The sequence below is a fragment of the Anarrhichthys ocellatus genome, unplaced genomic scaffold (genome assembly GCF_004355925.1).
Source record: "Anarrhichthys ocellatus isolate YVR2014 unplaced genomic scaffold, GSC_Weel_1.0 scaffold5, whole genome shotgun sequence".
Taxonomy (NCBI): domain Eukaryota; kingdom Metazoa; phylum Chordata; class Actinopteri; order Perciformes; family Anarhichadidae; genus Anarrhichthys; species Anarrhichthys ocellatus.
This window is the reverse complement of record NW_022280035.1, coordinates 5374623-5397287: the sequence shown is the minus strand read 5'-3', so window position 1 is coordinate 5397287 and position 22665 is coordinate 5374623. Positions and strand designations below refer to the sequence as shown.

At 41.1% G+C, this 22665-nt stretch overlaps 2 protein-coding genes across 4 annotated transcripts in view; both read right to left on the bottom strand.

Moving 5' to 3' along the window:
• Nucleotides 1-14: 14 nt before the first annotated feature.
• On the bottom strand, nucleotides 15-11862 carry uckl1a (uridine-cytidine kinase 1-like 1a). Of its 2 annotated transcripts, none has more exons than XM_031844996.1 (15): nucleotides 11732-11862; nucleotides 8183-8370; nucleotides 7853-7959; nucleotides 6887-7057; nucleotides 6531-6602; nucleotides 6219-6408; nucleotides 6065-6126; nucleotides 5571-5587; nucleotides 5261-5359; nucleotides 5072-5165; nucleotides 3618-3680; nucleotides 3394-3516; nucleotides 3062-3169; nucleotides 2664-2820; nucleotides 15-1980 (listed from the first exon to the last, which is right to left on the bottom strand). In XM_031844996.1, exons 1-15 carry the CDS (start codon nucleotides 11860-11862, stop codon nucleotides 1901-1903), a joined length of 1662 nt encoding a protein of 553 aa, XP_031700856.1. In that variant the 3' UTR covers nucleotides 15-1900. The 2 variants fall into 2 exon arrangements, with proteins under 2 accessions (XP_031700856.1, XP_031700857.1); XM_031844997.1 differs by having other exon boundaries at nucleotides 9884-11738.
• Nucleotides 11863-12213: 351 nt separating this feature from the next.
• Nucleotides 12214-22665, bottom strand: part of samd10a (sterile alpha motif domain containing 10a) — a 40009-nt gene continuing 29557 nt past the window's right edge. The window contains exons 1-5 of one of the 2 annotated variants that reach the window (XM_031845001.1): nucleotides 18468-18984; nucleotides 16651-16832; nucleotides 12895-13063; nucleotides 12657-12797; nucleotides 12214-12302 (exon numbers count right to left, since the gene is read on the bottom strand). In XM_031845001.1, coding sequence (XP_031700861.1) covers nucleotides 12280-12302; nucleotides 12657-12797; nucleotides 12895-13063; nucleotides 16651-16832; nucleotides 18468-18480 — 528 coding nt within the window. In that variant the 5' untranslated portion in view covers nucleotides 18481-18984 and the 3' untranslated portion in view covers nucleotides 12214-12279. Of the gene's footprint in view, nucleotides 12303-12656; nucleotides 12798-12894; nucleotides 13064-16650; nucleotides 16833-18467; nucleotides 18985-22665 lie in introns of those variants that run through there. The other variant, XM_031845002.1, reaches the window with a different exon arrangement.

Below are 22665 nucleotides of genomic sequence, written 5' to 3'. Positions count from 1 at the left end.
GGGACCTAGGAGGCTCGAGGTTCTTATTGCTCCTTTTGTAACCCTGAAAACATGTGAATATCATTATCTTACATGTCTGTAACTGAGCTTTAACACAATGTATTCTGCACCATATCGATCAGTGAAATCATGAACACAATGTTTCTGTGACTGCAAAACTGCCATTCATGACACCAGATACCAACACATTTCAACATGTAATAAAGTGAAGTGATTCAGGTTAGCCTGAATGCATCCTTCTGTAGTGTATTGACACAGTGTTTTCTCAAAGGAAAAAGATATAAATCACACTGAGAGAAGCTAAATGTGAGCTACACTGACCCCCTCAGGCTGTAAAGTGCATCACAGGGGGAGCCGGGCGGCCTGTCTCTGAACCCTGAGAGTCGGAGGACCGAGGATCATATTCAAGAGAGGAGCATGTGACCCTACCTGACCTCGCTCTGATAATCTGATCCACAGCTGGTGGATCAGTTCAGAAACATAATGAAAAAATAATGTGCAGTAGATATAGAAAGTGGCAGTGAGAACTGAACTAAATCTCCAAGATGTTTTCTTCTACTCTGAATTTAAGGTTTTATCTGTGTGATGTGTAAAGCTACATGATTTGGTATTGTGGTACATGTTCAATATAACATTTCTGACAACTACTCTTATCTAGGTGTGTTTTTATCACATAATATATATAAAATTGTTTTATTAGAGCAGCATTAAGTATGAACTTATTTATACCAGAACATATTCTTGAGCGATTCCACCAGCTGTGAATAATTTCAATCTGAGCCAAGATATAATTAGCCGCAGTTTGTGCCTCACGAATTAACATTCGAGACGCGGAGTTAAACCTGGCCGTTCAACAACACTTGACACTGTTCTCAAGGTGTTTCCAGAGACCTCAAAGGCATCTGGATGAAAAAATATTCCATTTGTTGCATGATCAAAAAGATTTGTAACTCGTTTCTGAAGGTGTGTTGCTTTTAACTGATCCAAAAAAAGATGGTGCCTGGAAATTACTTATCTTCTTGCTCGATTTGTACAATATGAACCAAATCAGCAAAAAATAACTACGAGTTATGTTCGTGTATATTGATGTTATTTCATCTTTCTGTAAACAATAACATTAACATTTTACTTGTGTTTTACAAAAAGAGCAAGGAAGCCGTTAGGGTGTTTTGAAGATTAATGAATCATTAAAATAAAATGGGTTGCACCATATGAACTAGTTCTCATGTATTAGTTTCTACATGACTGGCAGGTGGAAACTGAAGCAAAGCCAACCGTACCAACTGACAAAACTAACGTTAGCTTGTTAACAGGAGCCGTTTAGATTTAGTAGGTTTTGGTCGACACTTCTGAATTCTGACCTGCTGTTTAATAATGATTTAAAATTACATTTCTTATAAATAACAGTATTCCGCTCATAATGTCAGTTGGGGGACTCCATGTTTACACAGTTGATTGGACATTTTTACATGTTTGCCAGCAGCCGACTCACACATTACAAGTTCAGTTTTGATGGTGCAACCCAATTTATTAAATGACTAATTTGAAACTTTCTCAGAGTTACTAAGTACAGGATTCACAAACAGCTGGTGCAATCCTGGATTAAACCGTGTAGTATATCTAACACTGTTATTGTATTATTGTAGCTCAAAGGTAATGGCACCGTTCACCTTCTGTATGAAAATTATGAACACTCAGTTGTAAATAGAGCAAAATATCCTTCTTTCACTCTGACATACAAGTTGACCGAGACTCACCTGTTGTATAAGAGTACAAAAGTTGAATTTAACAATTGTTTTTTTTTTTTTCTGGTTATATGTCTGAAGGAGAGGAAGCACGATAATGGGAGTTTTCAAGTAGTGTTTGTATTTCCTTTCACAGTGGCTCACAGATGTGTGTGTCAGTACGACGGCTGCTCCTGGTCCTCATCACTCCAGCTGTCGGACGTGTCTGTCCCAAAGTACCGGTCCCCAAAGTCCCCTGAAAACACAGCACAGTGGGCTCAGAGCTGCTGTTCATCAGCAGGTTAGAGGCTGAAGAAAATAATGAAAAAACAGCATGAAGACACAGTCAAACTAAACGGTTGGAGGATGTGGAAATAAAGAGCTCAGTGATGGTTTTCTAAAAGGATGAAATTGTGAGTGATTCAGTCACTTCAATCAATTGGTGTAACACAATACATTGAATGTTAATCTTACTGTTTGCCAGTAATGTTCAATTATGTAATTATGTGTAACTATTTATGTTTGCGAACACCAGACTGATCTATCTGATGTGCAGATTGTGCAGTTTAGTCACAGCGCTGATCAAGAGCAGTGCTCGCTTCAAATCTGAAGTGACAAGTATAAAATTAGAATCTGCTGGGACATGAAATGAAATCCGTCAACTTGAAACACAAACGTTTATTATCTTTTATCGGAAACAAAGACCGTGGACATTTTTAGATTCTGCATAAAACTAAAAACCGTGCACCCTCGAGACGGAGTTATGTGCTGACAACAAGAAGTTATAGTTTTTGCACGTCACCTGTAATTCAAGTTAAAGTTCTTCCGAGATTGAGAGACTCAAAATGTTCAAATAAATTACATTTTGGACAAAATGCTTGCCTTCTGATTTAACAGCACAGTGACAGAAAGAGTGAGAGCGTGCATGTGATGACTTACCGATACCAGGAATCACATGTAACAAATCGTCCAGACTCTTGTCCACAGCGGTAGTGATGATTTTGACCTTCGGGAAGGCGTAGGCCACAGAGTGCACCCCGAGCTCTGCCATCAACAGAGACACCAACGCGATCTTTTCCTCCTGCACCTCGTGATCCTGCTCAGCCACACACACACACACACATCAGTCAGTGCCTACCTGATCATCAGAGGAATAATTTGTAATTGGAAAGAGAAGACAATATCTGCAGAAATAATGCTAAGCTAATCCCACTGGGACAGAAATAAACTTCCAATCAATAACCCCACAGATGAGTAATAAAACATGCTGACTGATCAAGAGGAGACGGGTCCTCTTGTCGTCTTACTGAAGAATAATGATGTTAATATTCACCCACCAATAGGACTCGTACGGCCATCATGGCGGCAGCGCCGGTGGAGACGGTGCTGTCCATTAGGATGACATGATCCTCGCTGATGTCTTTGGGCAGACGCAGGTAATGCAGCTGGCGAGGCCAGAGAGGAGGAGACAGGTTACCATGGTTACAAAATCAGGAAGGGTAGTTACCACGGGGACACACATCATGTGGAAGAAGGAAAAAAAAACCAAAAAAAAACATTTTTATCTTTTGTTTAACGCGATTTTTGAGACACCATCATATCGTGTAAAGTCTTGATCTGAAGATGTGATGTGAAGGGGATTTGGCAGAAAATGGCAAATTTGTTCAACCTCTGGTTCGCCTGAGTCAAGGTTGGTCTGGATGAGGATCTTGCCGATGCGGACGTCCTTGCACACGGCCCTCAGGGCGGGCTCCATGGTCTCTCCCGCCCGCAGGACGGACACACCGGTGATCTGCGGAGACGAGGCAGTGGAGCAAGTGGGATGACAGAAACCCCCGCGGACACACTCGACTGGAAGTTAACAAGACCTTGTAAAACCAGGGCATCACTCACCCCTTTCCCCTTATAGCTGCGGCCTTCGTACTCATGGCCCTGTGGAGTCTGGACTACACACGACTGTTCGAAGACACAGAAGAAATAATCATCTTATTACACAAACACACGACTCCCATAGATGGAGATCTAAGAAAAGAATCTATGCATGTTTTTGTACGCATATAGAGTCTTTTATAGTTTGTAAACAATGAAGTACATACATGTGAGCATGCAGTTTGCCAACGGAAGAAGGGAAGTACAATATCTTATCAAGCCATGTGAGGGCAGTAACCCAGAAAGATGGCGAATGCAACCCAAACAAGTTGACTTTCCAGATCTGTGTGCTTTTATCGAGCAAGTGGCCTAATATTTAATGGTCAGATGTATAGATGAAATCTAGTGTAATGCTATGCCAGTGAGCATACAAGTCACGAGATGCTTGTACATCTCATGTGACATTATGTACATGACATGTAGACTCAGAGTTTAGTAGCTCACAGCCATAGACGCCACCGGTGTTTCTGTTTAACTAGTGACCGTGTTAACTGGTGACTCTTTGCCGCTCCTGCTGCCAACATGTGGCTGCATATGTTTGATGTTGTCTGCTGTAAAAGGGTTTATATGGAACTTTGTGCTGTGAATGTGTGAGACATTTCTGTAGTATATGTACTGTATCACTGCAGCAAACAAGGTTTGTTTGCTTTAGGACATTCACCACAAGTGGCCTACACTTAACTTTAATACCAACAATTTTCCAATTCCAATTTTTTTATATGATTGCTTGATCCAGTGGTTTTGGTTGATGTCAGAATGGTATTAAATTCAACTTGCAGAGACTTGAACTCTGCTTTAGACACGACATCACAGAGAGCGTTCAGTCACCTTTATTGTTTGTCTGGTACGTTGTTGGGAGCTAAAACTGTGTTGAAAACACTTTTTTGTTGGTGCATTCAAACTATGACAACTGATAGGTGAGAGTTGGCTGCTAAAGAGCTTTGTCTTTAGGATTAAGTTTGAACTTGAAGTTGACTCTTGAGGTGTTGATTAGGAGTTTTCAGAATAGCTATATTCAGCTTCATTACCATGCGACAAAACCTGTGACAAAACCCATAATTAAAATAACAGTCAGAGTGTGATTATTATAATTATCTCAAGCAAGCTTCATGTCCCTGCAAAACTATATTGGCAGCAACTAAAACTGATGGCTGCCTGGAAAGTAATAAGTTAAATGCCACCGATTTGAGCGGCGAGAGTGAACCGAGAGAGTAAAAGTACAGCGGGCTGTAAAACCCAAACAATGAGCTGAAAGACGCAAAGATGCACAGACCTGAGGGGAAGTGCAAGAGTCGGGTGATGATTCTCTGTGGATCCATCACTACGAGCAACCTCTTTCACATACAAGTAGTCATGCTTATCCATTGTTAATACAAAAATATTGATTCTAGCCACTTTAATATTTACAGTCCACCCACCTGAGACGGTAGAAACGTCAATGCATGTTCTATGAGAAGTCGCATTAATCTCTTTGAGTAGAAGATAAACTCATCTCGACTGGTTCCTTTATTCCTGCATTACAACAAAAAAAGAATAGGTATTAAAACTCATATTGTATGAGCTGTTACGAGGACTCAAAGGTGTATTTGCTGAGCACAGTTAGATACCTGATGATGGTGTGCAGGCCTTTGACCTGCGGCGTACTCTCCAACACGCTGAGCGTCTGGGGCAGCGGCTGAGTCTGCTGAGCGGAGGCCAGGAGCGCCCTGAGACCGAGGAAAGGTTGTTCAGATCAGAAGGTTTTACTGTGTTATTCTGCTGCACTCAAGACGACAGAGAGTAATTATTACGACCGAGCCACTAAAAGCAGACAGACGGAGAGGGAGTGTGAAGGTTCGGTCTGTACACGACAACGACTCAACATCTCCGATAACAAGAAGCCAGAAGACGAAAAAGTCAAGATATGTATGAGCATACCTGACACTGAGCTCACGCTGCATTAAGAGAGGGTAAGAGAAAGATGGGGTGAAAAAATAAAGATGGTGAGAAGACGTCCACAGCCCGTCAGACCCATTCATTTCTGCTGAAGAGGTCAATCTTTGTAACAAATGTGTAGTTTCATGTTTTAAAAAATGGTGGGAACTGTAGTTTTTCACAAACTTTTTTAAACAATAACTAAATAGTTAATTTGTCTGGGACTATTTTATATATTTTTTCATTAAAGATCTATGTCACAGAGAAATAAGTTTTGGTCTTTCCGTGAGAGTACAAAATAACAACAGGCTTTTCAGACTTGGTTTTCCAAAGTGAGAGGGATACAAGTTTGCAACTGAGAAGTTCTGACTTAATTTGAGCTTGAAGCATTTCACTGTACAAACAGTTATGAGTCTCTCTTTCTGTCTGTATGTTACAGCTTTCGGACACATGGTGGCGCCAGCCTCTCATGTACAATCAGTGCTTTAGACACTCACCTCCTCCAGCTGGCTGTGAACATGCTGGACTATCAGATCAATGGCCACCATGTTCCCACCACCTTAGAAGGAATGACAAGAAGATGTTGATCTGTTCTCTGCAGTCAACAATGTGTCAAATAGTTCTACTTCCAGTTATTTAAGGAAGTCTCACCTCTCGGCACGACAATATCAGCCAGCCTCATGGTCGGCTCAATGTACTGTTCAAAGGCCGGCTTCACAAACTTGTTGTATTGCTTGATGACGCCTTCAATGTCCCGCCCGCGCTCTGTGATGTCCCTGCGCAGCCGGCGGACCAGCCGAATGTCTGAATCAGTGTCCACGAAGATTTTCATATCCAGGAGCTGCAGGTGGGAAGAGCAAACCCCCCTCCCCGAAAGGTTCAACAGTATTCACTTGCTACGAAAGCAGCTGCTCAAACAACAGTACCCGGTGGTGATTGCTTTCAGAAAAAATATTGCCTCACCTGAAGAAGCTCTTTGTCCGCAAAAGACATAATTCCTTCAAATATTATTACACTGGCACCGTAGATATTTTTCTGCACAAAGCGGAGAGAAAACCAACAGTCTTCAAAGCTGCTTCATGTTCAGTCAGTTCAGCTTTTTTTAAGATTAAAGCTGCAGGATGTCACTGTAGGAAACACTTTTTTAAACAACAATATTTTATTTAAGTTAACAATATATTTTCAGCTTTGAAAAATCAATCCACAGAAAAGCAGCAGGCTTTAACATCGTCTTCTACTTTACTAAATTACGGGATACATGTTTAATCTTTCAACAGTTTGAGTCTTTGAGGAATGCACCATGTTGTGTGGAAACTCACCCAGTCTTTCTGTCTTCCGTGTGTGGTGAAATCATACACCGGGATCTTCACACTCTTGCCCAGCTTCAGCTTTCGCAGGGTGGCAACCAGCAGGTGAAAGTCGAATGCCCCCGGATGATCAAAGTTGTAATCGTTACTTGCTGCCAAAGTCTGCTCCTCCGAGGATAAAACCTGTAAAACAGAGCAGATGAAAGTTGGCAGGTTCACAGGATGGTTGCTGATATTGCACTTTAAAAGGAACAGCTCACCATGCTTATTCAATTTGTGGCAGAGTTAAATGAGAATAACGATACCTGGACTGGTATCGATCCTATTTAGCATTTAGTATTTCTCTTTGTAATATGTTTTAATGTGTTAGTTATGTTTTATGTTCAAGTCAGGGCTCTGTGTTTTACCGGGCTGTGAGAGAAGGGCAAAAATCTTCCCCTTGGGGACAATAAAGTTGAAGTTAAATAAAGGCTTTTCTGTCCTGTCACAGAGATCGATACAGCATAAAAAATAGTGTGGCAAGCCGTTCCCCTTTCAAGGGTGCGCTGAAGAAATAGTATTATAATTAAGATGAACATAACTAATTGTTTTACTAAGTGAAAGTGTCACATGCAGTGTGTCTCCATTTCAAGGCATGGCTGTTGTTAAATGACATAGAGGTAATTAAAGAAGTGCATACAGTGTATTATATTTCTAGATACCCCCTTATATGTGTCCTAAGTAAGTTTTTCATTGGTGCCCTTTATGTATAAAACATCTAAATGAGGTTGTAAATTTAAAGTGTTACCTCAACAGTTTATTAACTTAAAACTGTGACAGCAGAGCGGCACTTATTGCTTTGAGGTGTTGTGACTGAATGTGAATTTTTAATTCATATAAAATAATGAAAAAATGTCATCCCACAATGAGCCCACAGATAATTTAGTAAGAGCCAAATAAAACAAGTCAAAGAAAGCGTAAAATGCACGAGTCTCTCACCTTGTAGAAAGAATCCATAGACAACAGCACAACCCACGGCACATCCAGAGCCTCAATGATCTTATTGGCCACGGTGGTCTTCCCTGAGGCGCTGCCCCCACACAACCCTGCAGATCCACACAGCATGTCAATGGCCCATTATGTGTGTTTTTCAGAGTGTGTCTAATGTTGTCTGGCGGTATGCATGTGTGATAGCAGTAAAGTGTTTATGGGTAAGAAGAAGTCAGCAGAGGACAGGCTCTGCAGCTCAAAAACCACAACTTGGCACGAAGGTGGTGAAAGAAGAAAACAAGTCAGGAGGAGTGAAAACATCATCAGTGAGCGTCATACCGATGACAAAGGCCTCTTTTGACTGCGCTCCGTGCTCGTCATACCAGGGAGGTCGGCCGGCGGTGTAGATGGTGCGTGTGCCCGTGCGGAGCAGAGGAGGCTCGGTTTTACTCAGTGAGGTAGTGCTCTTCTTGCGCGGGGCCCCGGCGGGGGGCAGGAGCCGGTCCAACGAGTCCTCCCCGCTCCCACTGCAAGACAGCAAACAGCAGGGCAAGTTACAGCCTGAACACACACACACACACACACACACACACACACACACACAGTCAGGTGGACGACTGGATGGCTTCTCTTCACAGTGTGCACTATCAAAGAGCTGCCATACTTCAACTTCAAGAATCAGAAATCATCATATAATCTTTTGTGATGATTTGATAGCACGTACCGACTTATTTTGTACATGAAATCCAGGTGTTACACAACACGTGTAGGGTACTAAACATTTAGAATGGTTGACTTAAGGTCCACTTACGAGCTTTAACCATATCTCACGGTCTTCATCAGCATACCTGCTGTACTGAGCAAGTTCCATTCGCTGATGAAGGCCTTGAGATGTGGCTAAAAGCTCCAGCTCCACGGGGCATGTCGAGATTTGATTTAAATATATATATAAATAGGACAAATAAATGTAGTGGCTTTACAAAATATAGCTGAAACAATTAGTTGATTGATTAGCCAAATGACAGCAAAATAATCAGCAACTTTGAATTATAAATGTGTATAGAGTACAAGAAAATAAATGTATTTAAAAGAAAGAAATGTCACATTTTTCTGTCTGCCCGGCAAACAGGAGCAGCTGCAGTGAACAACTTAAGTGTAGAGATGCAATTTCCAAAAAACCTGCTGTGCAAGGAGAAAGCACCTCGGTGCATTCACACAAACACATTGTTGTGTGTTGCGTCAGACTGTTTATTGGTTTTCCCCTGTAAGCGGTGGGCCGCTGTGAGGTCAAATCCAGCTGCCGTGCTTCTTAAAACAAAAATTGGAGGTACTTTATATTATATAATTCTACTCCACTACATCGTAAGCCCATGTTGGTTGTGCACTTTTAGGTTTATGACGCTTAAAAAAAAAAAAATTCCGTTGTTATTATTTAAAGTGTGAGCTTATCATTTAATTCCTATTTTCGTGCAAAAATGCCAAAGACATCATGGTTGCAGCTTCTGAAATGTGACGATAGGGCCATTTCTCTACGATTTGATACTTAAACATTTTCATGTAGAACTTGTACTGGAGTATTTTTACAGTGTGGAATTGGAAGTAAAGGATCTGAATACTTCCTCCACCACTGCCTGGATTGGGTCAATGCTACTCTATGGAACAAATAAATGTCAGCCAAGCTGTTGCGTCACAATCTGATGCCACCTGTAGGGACACCTGCATTCCCACAGGCAGTAATTAGAAATCAAAGTAGTACCTCTGTTCATTTCTCATTGTTTGTGATGCACAACTACATATATGCACTCAAACTGGAGACACCATAGAGACAATCCTCTGTGACTGAGCACAAGCAAAACACACCAAAATCCCTGCAAACTAACCTAGATCCAGCACTTCCTCCGACCTCTCAACAAACCCCCTTTTTAGAGACTTCATTTATAGCGCACACATGCACAGCGTGCTTGTGAGCTTTGTGAGGTGGGAAAACTAGCATCCTGTCTGCGCTGAGAGGAAACAACAACACAGACAGTCAGATCTTACCTGCAGTCAGACCTCAAGGACCAACAGCCAGAGATTCTGGCTCCTGCGCAGTCGAGCAGAGTCATGTCTGCTTTTGACAACAACCTGCTACCCTCCAGCTCGCCTGTCACAGCGGCAACTCAACAGAGGAACACTGACCAAAAGTCAAAAAGGAGTTTAGTTTGGTTTGTTTGTAGTCTGCTTTCACTGTGTCCAGTCACAGTCTGCATCTATGGAGACTGAACAATCATCGGAAAAATCTCTCAGTGCTGCTGTCAATGTGACCTCCTTTCTGTGTGTGTGTGTGTGTGTGTGTGACAGACACCAAGAGGCTCACTGCAACACTGGCAGCAACGTGCTGCTCGGCTGGTATTAATAGAGACACAGGTAAGCAAAACCAGGACGGGACGGCCGTCTTCTGCTCATCCTTCCTCTTAGTTAACTCATCAGGTGTCGATGAGCCCAAACTAGTCGTATTGTAACAGGACGTATGAAGTATTCAGATGTTTCTTGTTTTGTCTGACCAACAGTTCAAAACTCCAAAATATTCAGTGTACAATGACATAAAGCAGAAAAAAGCAGAACATCGTGATATTAGGACTAATCAATGAATTGACTAATCGTTTCAGCCCTAACCAGCTTTGCCTTTAGGAGTCCTAAAGGAAGGATTTTCTTAGTTTGATTGAATTGTTGCTATTTCTTTTGTTTTCTAGTCAGGCAAAATAAGTTAATTTATTTATACGCCCTATTTTCCTCACATGGTTGTACAATCTATATAATGTACAACACCATCTGTTCTTAGGGCTCTTAAACGGGCCAATAAGGCCAAAAAGCCAGGAAGAGCAACAGAGAAGGGTCCCTCCTCCAGGACAGATAGAAGTCACATGTTCACACGAGAGTAACAGTAGAATTACAGTATGGAGAAACAGAAGTATCGAAGTCTTATACTTGTGTACAAAGCAGCAAAATACCTCATTACAAAATATTCCACTACAAGTCCTTCATTCTAGATTTTACCTATAGTGCATTTTAATTAAAAAAAAAGTAATTCAAATCAAATTTAGATCCAATATTATAACATCACAATGACAGGAGTACTTTTAATATTTTATGTACATTTATGTATTTTCACGTGAGTCATATTTTAAATTTTGGGCTTTTGCTCACAACGTCTTTTTAATGGTGTAGTATTGCTACTTTTACTTTAGTAAATAAAAGTAAGTAAGTAAAGAACACAAAGATTTACTTAAAGTAAATACTTCTTCCACTGCCTATTGGCAGCAACATACAGGCAGGGAAATAAAATAGCAGAGGGTTGAAAGGGTGACAATTTGTACATAAAGTGTAGATGTTTTGAATTAATTTAAAAATAATTATATATGCGTGTATGTTTTAAGGTTATTCTAAATCAAAGAACTGAAAAAATAAACAGAAACGTATAGAAAATCAAATCCTATCTTCTATCTAAAGACTAAATATACTTAAGGTTTATTTCTGTATATTTTAGGAATATTCTGGTATTTTCTTATTAGTGAGCCTGTGACAAACGTCTGACGTCAACGTGTAGCTCACCTACTTCTGAAGAGCTTCATGTTTCCCTCACATTTGATGGGTCTACAGCCTCCCATATGCCACTATATAGTACGATGAATCAATACCAACAGAAATGGGTTTTAATGTAATAATATTAAATGTCAGAGACGAAACATATTGGATGCTTTTGCTGTTTGGAGGGGAGTCAGTGTGGTTAGCGTTACATGACCGGATCACGACGCTGCTGCCGACTGAATCAAAATAAAATAAATCACATGAATAGTTTCGGTACACAGATTTCAAACAGAGGTAGAAGATACGGAGACCATCGTGTACCTGTCCGAACGGGACGACATTATTCTCCTGCACTCCGCTTCCATTGGGGATCCTGCGACCTCGGAGCCGGCGGAATCAGCTGGATTCCTTCTTATCCGTGCAGTGGGATTATGGGTAATGTAGTTTATCATCACGTGCTTCCTCGCAACTGCATTTTCTAGGGTAATGAACACATTCCTGGCATTTAAGCAGGCATCTGCACTAAAAGCGTTGATGTGATGATATTTTTTTTATTTACTTGTTTTACTTTTTGACATTAAAAAAAAAAGAAGCTTCACAGAGAGAGAAAGAGGTAGAGACAGTAAGAGAGAAATAGTTAATAGAGCAATACATTTACAAAGCAGATTGTCTTGGTGCTCTTCCATGTCATTGACATTGACAGTCCGCAAAGATTGTGTCAGTTCGTTGTGCAGAATGAAAAGCTGCCAACTTCCACTCAACAACATAACTCGCTGGATAGATTTCTCCCACAGGTCTGATTCACATTTGAGTTTATTTGGGGTAAATATCCCAGAGTTCCACGGCATCCAAATCTTCCGGCAATCTGGCTACGATATTCTTCCGAAGGAACCTGTGGGTGACAGGAAGATTAATACTTTTTTGGATTATTCCAAACATTCAAATCAAAGGTTCAACATTTTGGGAAACAAAGATTAGATGTCTGTATTGTTGATTAGAAGCTACAGCCATCAGCTGGTGAGCTTTTAGCACACAAGGTAACACACACCACCTACCAGCACCTCAAAAGCTCACTATTTAATACCTCATATCTCACTTGTTTGATTTGTACAAAAACTGAGATTTCATATTTCCATAGATTTATATTAGTATACCTCTCTGTGATATACGTATAGCTCCTTAAATGTCATACTATTCCTTTAAAGTTGAGGTTTGAGTGTTGAAAAGTAAAAACGCACACCCTCACCTCTGCTGAGCAGCTGCAAGTTGCGTCCCTCCTCCTGCACCTGAAGCTGCAGCACCTGTTGCAGCAACTCCTGCCGAAGTGTTTCTTGCACTAGTCCCATCCTCTCCAGCTTCTCCCCATTCAGACGCAACAACGCGCGGCCTAGAGAGTGAGAGCAAAAATAAATGTTGCTTTTATTTTGGGGATTCTTCAATCCACTCTCCATTTGTACGTCTGCTGATGATCTTCGCAGTGTGACCTGTGATGGCGTGCTGGGAGAAGGCCTCCACGTAGGTCAGGTAGTTGTGTGGACAGTGCTTCTTCAGCCATTTACAAACATCTTGTTGTGTCCAGAGCACGACGGGGCGGATCAGGCTGGGCTGTGTTGGGCTTGTGTGATATATCCCATAGTTGTCACTGGAACGGTACTGCAGACAGACAGGAAGACACACGGTTAAATACAGCGATGGACACAAATTAGAAGAATATTCCAACATTTTGGGAAATACGCTGTCTTGCTGAGAGTTAGATGAGAAGATTGACACCACGTTTGGACAGTAAACATCAAGCTACTGAAGCAGCCGATGAGCTTAGCAAAAAAAACTCATTAAAGCACACAGGGACGATTGCGATCATATGCACGTGCAGATCAAACTGCTCATGAACTTCTCGAAGATCAGCAAACATGCAGCAGCAGCTCCTGAAACAGCAACAGCACAGCTGGAGGAGCATATAGGCCAGTGTGATCATGAGATCCAGCTCTTTAATCTTACAAGAAGTACAGGATGTAAAGCTATGGAAGACCAATCAAAATGGGCCTTTGATCAGTCAATCAGTTTAAAAAATTCAGCAGATTCAGCATTTCTCAAACTCAAGATGTTCTTATATGCAAGAAAGTGGTGGTAAAAAAAAAAAAAAAAAAAAAAAAAGGCTGGTTTAAGATTTGTGCTGGAGGTCTGCATAATTTGTCAGACAGATAAAGGATATGCATGTTCCAGCTACGAAAGACTCTTAAAAAACAATCCCATTAGATTTTACATGTCCATTAATTAGAAGGAGTATTCATCTTCTGAAGCTTATGTTTCAGTATTGTGTATTTTACATTGTAATGAGTTGTGTCCATAATCTCAGTATCCATTCCATGATCTAATGAAACACCCAGAGCCATAAACAGTAACCCTTTCCTCTTTGGCAAATATATATTTACTTGGCTCCAACATAATGAGTTATTCTTCAGTACAAAAACTAACAACATACTCTAAGTAAAAAAAGTAGTAAATTAATGTCTATCAATTTAACCCAACAGTTGGTTCAAGCGTTGGATTTGTCACCTTGAGTAATATTGTCTAGCACACCAGAAAGTAATTTAAATAAGGTAATTAATGTTTGTGACTTTACTGGCCACAAAGAGAAGAACAACAATGAATAATACTTTATACTTAAAGTGGTGTCATTTTATACAAAATGACACCACAATTTATTGTAGAACTAGTTTAATACAAAAAGCAGTAAAATATCAAGCAAGAGTGGGATTCTTTTTCAAAAAGTAGTGAAAAGTCTATTTACACAAGAAATTGAGTAGCTGAATAAATATGTCTGAAGATATATTGATGAAGATGTATTTGTGGTTAGTGAAATATAAGTTGCTTTATTGATTATTTCAATTCTCTAATGATGTGTAATATGATGTAGAGCTTGTACTAGATGGGTTTTTGAGTTATTGTTTTGAGTCTTTTTGTGAGTGGCGATGTAAGAAATGTTTTTGTATCATTGTCATTTACTGTAAATGCATGTGGACTTCCAGAAGAGGAGCTACTGTTGTTGTTACAGTACAGAGCGCTAATGGGGAGCAAAATAACAAACAAAGAAAGACTCATTCAGAGCAAGTCTGAGTCGATATTTTTCGGCCTCCTGAAAGACTTCCGATCCACCCTGGTCGTGGAAATTTATTTTAAATGTTTGCTTTTATCTTTATACTTCCTGCTCTACACTTTAAGAACACCGGGTTTCCTTTCCTTTCACTTTGGGTGTGAGGACAGCGTTACTCACTTCACGTCCTCAGAGTGTTTAGGTGCTGCCTAAAATGCTGCATTGTTGCCATTAGTGGGTAATGTGAATATTTGGACTTCTGAATTGGACCTTTGTATAGATGCATGTATTCTGAATTATCACAGTGCCAGACAGTACATTCAAGACTCATTTCAATGTCAATGAAATGTTTCACACATTCCATAGAAAGCTAACATTTTCCTAAATTCATCAAAAATAAATTGTTTTCAGCGTGTCAAACAGACAGCGTTCAGAATGCAGTATTGTCCCCCAAAACCCGTGTTGCCTTTTCTCCTCGGGCTGCGAGTAATGATTCCCATTATTAACTAATCTCCTGATTAATTTGTTGATTAAGTGATGAATTGTTTGACCAATAAAATGTCAGACAATTGTGAAAATGGGCTATCACAATTTCCTTAAGCCAAAGGTAATCAGAAAATCGCTTGTTTTATTCTGAACAATAACAGAAAATAAAAGCAGCAACTCCTCATTATTTAGAAGCTGGAATTAACGATTGTTTGGCATTCTTGCGGGAAAAATGGCTCACGGTTATTATTTTCTTTCAACAACAACTACTGAATGTATTGTGTTGTAGAGAGAGACTATAATGAGTGTTTACAGTTTTTTCTGCTCTCAAACCAACATGTGCAGTACATTAGTGACGACTCTGTGGTTGCAGAGTGCACGAGGGTACAAAATGTAGAAAAAGAGTAAATAAAACTAACTGAAAGATAAAAAGCTGAACTGTGGTAGAAGTGAAAGCACTGTTCACATGTTCCAGTGCAGACACACAACACTGATTAAGTTTATGTTCCCCAAAACCAAAATAAACCAACCACTACATTATGTGCGTCCAAGAGGATTGAAGCAAACAAACAATGCATCGTGTACAACTCTGTTATCAGCCCAGCCCAGTTCTATGTTTGCAGCTTTGGCTTCAGCTCATTACCGCCTTTTAAAGACTCTTTCATGGGGTGAAGACAAAGACAAGGGCTTTAAACGAGGACAGTTTTCTGCACACATGAATTGTCCCTCTTGACAGCGAGCAGACAATGCTGTCATCAGATAACGAAAGGAACATCCATTAAAAAATGAAATTAAAACTGGACCAGAAGGGCTACTGGAAGTGGATCTGATGACGTTTCACATAAAGAGATCTTAAAAAAATTAAAAAAGGCTTTGCACAACTACAATCCCAGACCGTGTACCATCAAGTATTTGATACCAAACTAAAGTCTGTTTCTTCCTGCTCTCAGTCAACAGTGCTGCTGCAGCACAGTGAGTGTTGGGAGGCCGGTGCTATTTAAAGCCACACTGTACTAAAAGGCTGTTAGAGCCCACCAACCCGCTGGGGAGAGAGCAACTTCCATTCTCTGCTAAGAAAGTGTCCATTTTCAACAATGTGTGCCGACCGGCTACATCGGCCAGACTATGACGTTTTTTCTTTCTGCGTCTTTCTGCACAGAAATCTGAGAGTAGAGTTACTGAACACCACTGAGGATCATTCTCATGTATAGTCATACATATAGATATAATTATATAATCATTGTATAGTCAGCATTATAATTGTTTTGTGTCTGCATCACTTTATGTAGGAATGCGGTGGGGCTGACTGAATGATCTCTGACTCCATATGCTGCAACCACTACAGATACAGATACTACTTTAAGAATTATTTTGGATCAATCCAAGTCAGGATTTCTGTGATTTAAAGTCAAAGAGAAATTTGTTTTTAAGAAAGAAGAGGGTGCTGATACTGCAACTACTGGGCATATGTTTCTGTTTATTCTAAAAGTGTGTGGTAATCAATATTGCCATTGTGTTTTGTTGAGCACCATCAAGCATAAGAAATGAAGACATCTCCTTGACAGTGGAGGATGAAGAAAGCCCGAGGGGTATCACACAACATCAGTTCATGAACCAGGTGTGCCACTGGACATGCTGAGGTCACGGATGTGTTCAGTACCTGCAGGGCCTGTGTGCCCGGCTGCTGCAGCAGCTTCACTGTCCTGCCTCCTGCGGTTTTGTGCCCACGTCCGTCATGCCAGGTTAGGTTCCCACCTGTCCGTCGACTCAGCTGGTGTTTGAAGTCCTCCGGCAGAGCCCTGTACTCCATAGCTGGCCTGCAGAAACTGAAACTGGATGCCGCTGGAGTTAAAAGCAGGGGGTATAATGATTAGATAGCCGGATCTGCTTGTAACCACTGACAATGTAAAAACAGCATGAGACACCCTCTGCAAAAAAAAAAAAAAAAAATCCCCCAACTCTGCGTGACTTGCAAATAACCCACCTGAACACCCCTGTCACTCAGTAATGATGTCATTATGAAGGGCCTGCTCGTACATGCTCTTTTGCTACTGAGCAGGTATGAGGTAATGTTCAAAGTCACCTGAGGCTGTACAAGCTCGTGGGTAATTCACAGAAGTCCTAGTTCGGGTAACACTACTACTCTGTGCTTGTGAGGCGAGCCAAATTCTGATAATTAATGCCGAGGCCCGCAGGCAGACATCCAAACCCACTCAACAGCAGGTGGCTTCCCAAAATCCAGTAATTAAAGAAAGTGTGTAACTACAGTAAACACGCCGTTACTGGCACAGATCCTGGCAGCGAGCTACGGGTCATTACTGATTCATGTGCCAGATTTGAAGAATTTTCTTACCCTGTTTGAAGGTATGTGTGCAGCTGTGCTTGTGTGTGCGTGTGTGTGTGCGTGTGCGCGTCTGTCGACGTGCATTTCCGATATCTTAAATTGAGAAGAGAATTTGAAAATAGGATGTAACGAGAGAGACTGGGGGGTGCGAGGATTTGAGGAGATGAAAGAGTGTCTTTTGGTTTTCTAGCTCCGTGCCTCTCCTTTCTGTCGCTCAACATCTCCCACTGAGAGCGGAGCGAGTCCTGCAATCATCAGGGCGAACCAGCAGCATCAGATTATTATGAATAAAACTCTGTATGCCATTTTTGTTTCTTTGAGGTGGAACTTTGACGCTGTGTACTTATGAACTCTCCTACAGTGTTATTACTCCCCCAGGCTGCTGCAGTAACCATAAATGTGCCCCTCCCCCGGATTAAACACATTTAATTAAGACCACTTGTCAGACTGAGTTTTTTCCTTCCTTTAGTTTTGTAGTCTATAAGAAAAAAGGTCCTCATTATAACTAGCACACATATTAATTGCCAGCACCGGATAGAAAAACTCTTTCATGGACAAAAATCGTACTTAGCATGCTGTGAAGTGTCTAGCCTGCATGCAATATGTTTCACTGGGTATTTTTGGTTGAATCTGCTCTGTAGATTAAACAGAGAGCAACACATCAGCAACACGAATTTTCACCAGAATTTGGAACACAGTGTGTCCAATTAAGAGTAACGTCAATGCAAAAAAAAAAACAACTAACAGTCACACCACTAGACTGATACTGGTCATTTCTGGTGGGCTGTCCCTTTCAGCACCAAGTCCTCGACCATAACGTCCCTATAATGTCCCGACAGACATTCATACAGTTTAAAGAGTTCTTACCTCCTACAGTGTTATAGATTTAATGTAATGTTTTCACTTCACACTGTAGCCTTTGTACTTTCTCGTGCAGTTACTGGATGGTAGTCTATGGCAGGCGTTTTGTCAACAGACGCACCAACATACCTGGTAAACCGGTCTCACGAGAAGGTTACTGAGTTAAACGAACAAAGTAGTACAGCTCCATGCGCGCTTTAAGTTTAAGTTTCCATTGAATGTAGGTTCTCTCTAAGAAAATGTCGACGTCTTAATTGCAAAAAGCCGCCTACCGTCCACAGCCATGGTGTTTCCGTGCCGTAGTGGATCTAGTCAAACTCCCATCATCTCCGGTGACCGACACGCACAGACTGCGGGGTCCTGCGGCCGCCTCTCTCCGTCTCCGCGTTTGTGTTCACCGACAAAAGTTTCCGTGAGCTCTGGCAGGAGGAATGACGTTCCGCATTCTCTGAAGCCTTACTGGGAAATGCCTTCAACCAGCTCACGTCGTTCACCAGTGCTGACGTCTGTGTACTGAAGTTGTTGGAGACGCGACAGGAATGTCCCCGAGCAGCTGTGCGGACTGGTTCCGCTGGCTCAGGCGTGCGCGCTTGTGTGTGTGCGTGTGTGCGTGCGTGCGCGCAGTATGTGGTTTTATATCTGTGCCGTGAGAATCAGACGCGCGGCTTTTTCTCAAGAGCCTGCATGAGCGCAGTGAGCTCAAAGTGCAGCCCCGGGCCCTGTAATTATCGCAGCCAGTGGAGACTCTGAAAAACAGCCGGATGAAAAGGCTTCTCATCACTGCAGCATCCCGCGTGTAGGAATTCCCCTTTGCCTTTTCTTAAAGAAAGGAAGCTCTGTGCGCGCCTGAGGCAGCGGGCCCTCTCTGTGATGGACCCTCTATGTGGGGTTTGTCCAGAAGAGCTGCAGTACGATATCAGAGAGCACCGGCGCTGCGCAGTAACTAAATGGGTCACATATACAATAATGTCCTTTCTTTGCCTGTATGTTTTATTATTATTTTCCACCACAAAAGAAAAATGACATAGGGCCAAATAAAAAAAAAACGTGTGGTAGTGGGGTGCGTTGTTACATATCATTATAACATAACTGTAAAATCATCACATTTGGCAGATGTGTTGATAGATATTGGGAACAAAAGTGTAAATCCAGCCATCACAAACTTACTGTGTGTCAGACATTTTTCAAAATGGCCCAACTGTGGATCAAACTTTCCTATCCCATAACAATATCAGACATAATGTAGATAGTAACCCTGAGAATAATAAAATGCTCACTCTCAATTCTAGGGGCTTTTACAAAGTAAATGGTCATTGCATAATATTATAGTTTTATAAAGTGCTGCGAATCAGTATCAACAGCTCTTGTATTACAGTTTTATACAATTCCGTATATTGCAGCTATAGTCCTCTAACTCTCTCTCCAAAATTGGGCTCCATTGTTGTTCACATCAAAAGGCAAACCTGAATCTTATTTATAGTGTTCAACTCTGATTTCTAGGCGCTCTAATTGGTTACAGGTGTTTTCACCCTGCAGGTGCATTCTGTGTGCACGTGATTGATAATTGAGTGTGGTATTTCAATGGCAGTGTATAGCAAACAACACTCATAGGCTCTCCATTTTGAATGATGTGTCTAATGCAGATCACAGTGTGTAGTTTTTAAAAAAGTGTAAAGCAGTGTAAAGCAGACAATGTGCTTATGCTTTAGCATACCTGGACAATAGATAGGCAACACGAGTTACTGGTCTCAATAATTGTGCCACACGTACCAGTTTTTGTGTCTTGGCAGTTGCAAAAATGTTTTGTCAGATGGTGGATACCACAGCAAACATTGTTTTGTTTGTTATTTAGAAAAGTACAGAAACACACAAGTAACATACCTATAAATATGTAGAACGTTGCTGTCTCATGAATAAATATAGTAACTTTAGATAGATAGATAGATAGATAGATAGATAGATAGATAGATAGATAGATAGATAGATAGATAGATAGATAGATAGATAGATAGATAGATAGAATATACTTTATTCATCCCCGGGGGGGAATTTGTTTATTTATTAGTAATAATAAAGTATTAATTAGGGTTGTCCTTATCCACCCTCAAAGATTGGTATCAGGGCCGATCAAGGCATTTTTTAACTGATTGTCTATATTGAGTTATCAAACCCGATCCAATCAGCTGTCACTCAGGTGTTTTGTCTCGCAGAGCTTTCGACTGCACCAAACACCATAAAAAAGCACTTTCATTTCAGCGCAGTGTGAGAATCTCTTTTGTTTTACTGTCATCTAGTGGATGGAGTTTTACCAGCGGACAAGAGTAATCTATTATCTGTACAAAGGATGTACAGTTGACAAAAATGAACACTCAACAAAATACATTTCATTAAGGTAAACCAGGCAAAGGCTGCAAGGGTCAAGCATGTACATTGGATTTATTTTAATAACATTAATGCACTTGAATTGTGCAATGTGCTGCTGTATTAACTTGGAAAAAATAAGTATCAGATCGGGACCTAGTAACCAAGTCCTGAATAATAACTGACTTCTAACTACTTCCTAGTATTAATACCATTAGTACTAAGTATTACAGCACCAGAACAAGTAGTTGTTCTAATAGAATCTCTTAGTTCTAAACCATGAGAGATCCTTTCTAACCACTGAATCTGTGTTTTTTGTATTATTGCAGGTCACACAATAATTAAGACGGTGGTGGTGGGTAATTGACTTTGTCAAAAAGGTGTCTGCCTGAAGACACAGGGTTTCCAACACTCTCGACATCTTCCAATTCACAGCCTGCAAACAAGATAGACTCATCTGCCAACACGATTGGTGGTGCATGGCGGCTCTCAGTTGGTGGAGCGATTTGTCTGGTTAATTTCAATGACAAACCAGACTCCGGCATTCTAACTAGTTGCGCAGCCCGGTGTAGTCGGCGTCCAACTTCTTAGAGGGAAAAGTGGCGTTCAGCCACATGATATTGTGCAATAACATGTATGTGATGCTCTAAGATGCTCAGGGCTGTACACACACCACTCTGAGTGGATCAGCATGCGTCTACTCTTTGTGGAGAGATGCGGGTAACCCACTGAACCCCACTCATGATTGGAATTGCAATTATTTCCCATGAAGGAGGAATTCCCAGTAAGCGCAGGTCATAAGCTTGCGTTGATTGAGTCCCTGTCCTTTGTACATACCGCCCGTCGCTACTAACGATGGATGGTTTATTTAGTGAGGTGCTCGGATCGCCCGAGAAGACGATAAAACTTGACTATCTAGAGGAAGTAAACGTTGTTACAAGGTTTCAGTAGGTGAACCCGCGGAGGGATCATTAGCAGTTGCTGCCATGTAGTAGGCATTACAGAAAAGGAGCTGTGGGTCCTATCGGTTCCCATTAGGGCCCAGCAAAAAACTATTTGCACTTTTGGAATGTAGCAATATAATCATGACCACTTTAAATGACAAATGCTGCTGTTCACCCAGCCTTAGGCAATCCATCAACGGTGGATGCAAGAGAGGTATTCCATATATTGGCTCTCACGCCCCGTCATCAATACTTTCTGAATCCACTCAGTTTCATGTCTAAGTGGGGAGGGATCTCACACTACAAATAGGCATGTATATAAATACATAAAAAAAGACCTAAAATGAGGTCAAACTGAGTTTTGTTTCTCCGCTGCAACAAATCTTACTGGAGCGTCAGGGAGTAGCTGAGGGATTGCCCCCGAAGGTCTGGACTAAAATATATTTCATGGTTCTCATCTATGTATTTATAAATATCTCATACTTTGACATCAGGCTGCTCTGGTTTAAATCTACAAAACAGGAAAACAATAATGAACTGACACCGCCGCTATATGTGTTATCTAACTGGAACCAGCTGAGGAAAAAACTGCATTTCTTTTCTGTAGAGACTAATGCCGTGTTCACAATAATGCATGATTGTCCTGCTGAGACAGATTTTGAGAAAGGACTGTAGCGGTGCAAGTGTGATGATGAAAGCTGATGGCAGAGATCAAGGTGACATCCACAATATTATCCGCAGTGCATGGCACTTAATCAGTGTCAACAGTGGATGCGGGCAGGTGTTCTGTTGTGCAATGATGGAAGGACACAGATGCTTATCGGAGGGTATTTGCATACTTTCTGAGTACAAGTTTAATGACCTTGTTGACTTCTGACTTCCTAAATAAAAAAAAAAAGCATCTTTGCAGTCGAACGGCAGAAACAATATTTTCATCACAGCCACACAAGGTGCACCACCTCATAGTGTAGTCTTATTCACATACAAATAAAGTTGTCATCAGCTGTCATTGTCGTGAGATATGAAATCAAACTGTAACAAGTAATAATCCTGCATTCTAAATATTTCTTAAATAAAAGTACGTACGTATTATCGGAAAAATTATCTCGTATCAAAGGAGTAATTATGCACAGTGGACATGTGTTGTTGTTGTTGTCTTTATTCA

What these genes read in the sequence shown, in the direction of transcription:
- uckl1a (XM_031844996.1), bottom strand. Translation starts at nt 11,862, where the DNA reads ATGATAAACTACATTACCCATAATCCCACTGCACGGATAAGAAGGAAT. An exon ending in GGCCTGCACACCATCATCAG is followed by an intron (nt 5,166 to 5,260) that starts GTATCTAACTGT and finishes GTTGTAATGCAG; the next exon opens with GAATAAAGGAACCAGTCGAG. An exon ending in TGACGTTTCTACCGTCTCAG is followed by an intron (nt 3,681 to 5,071) that starts GTGGGTGGACTG and finishes GTCTTCGAACAG; the next exon opens with TCGTGTGTAGTCCAGACTCC.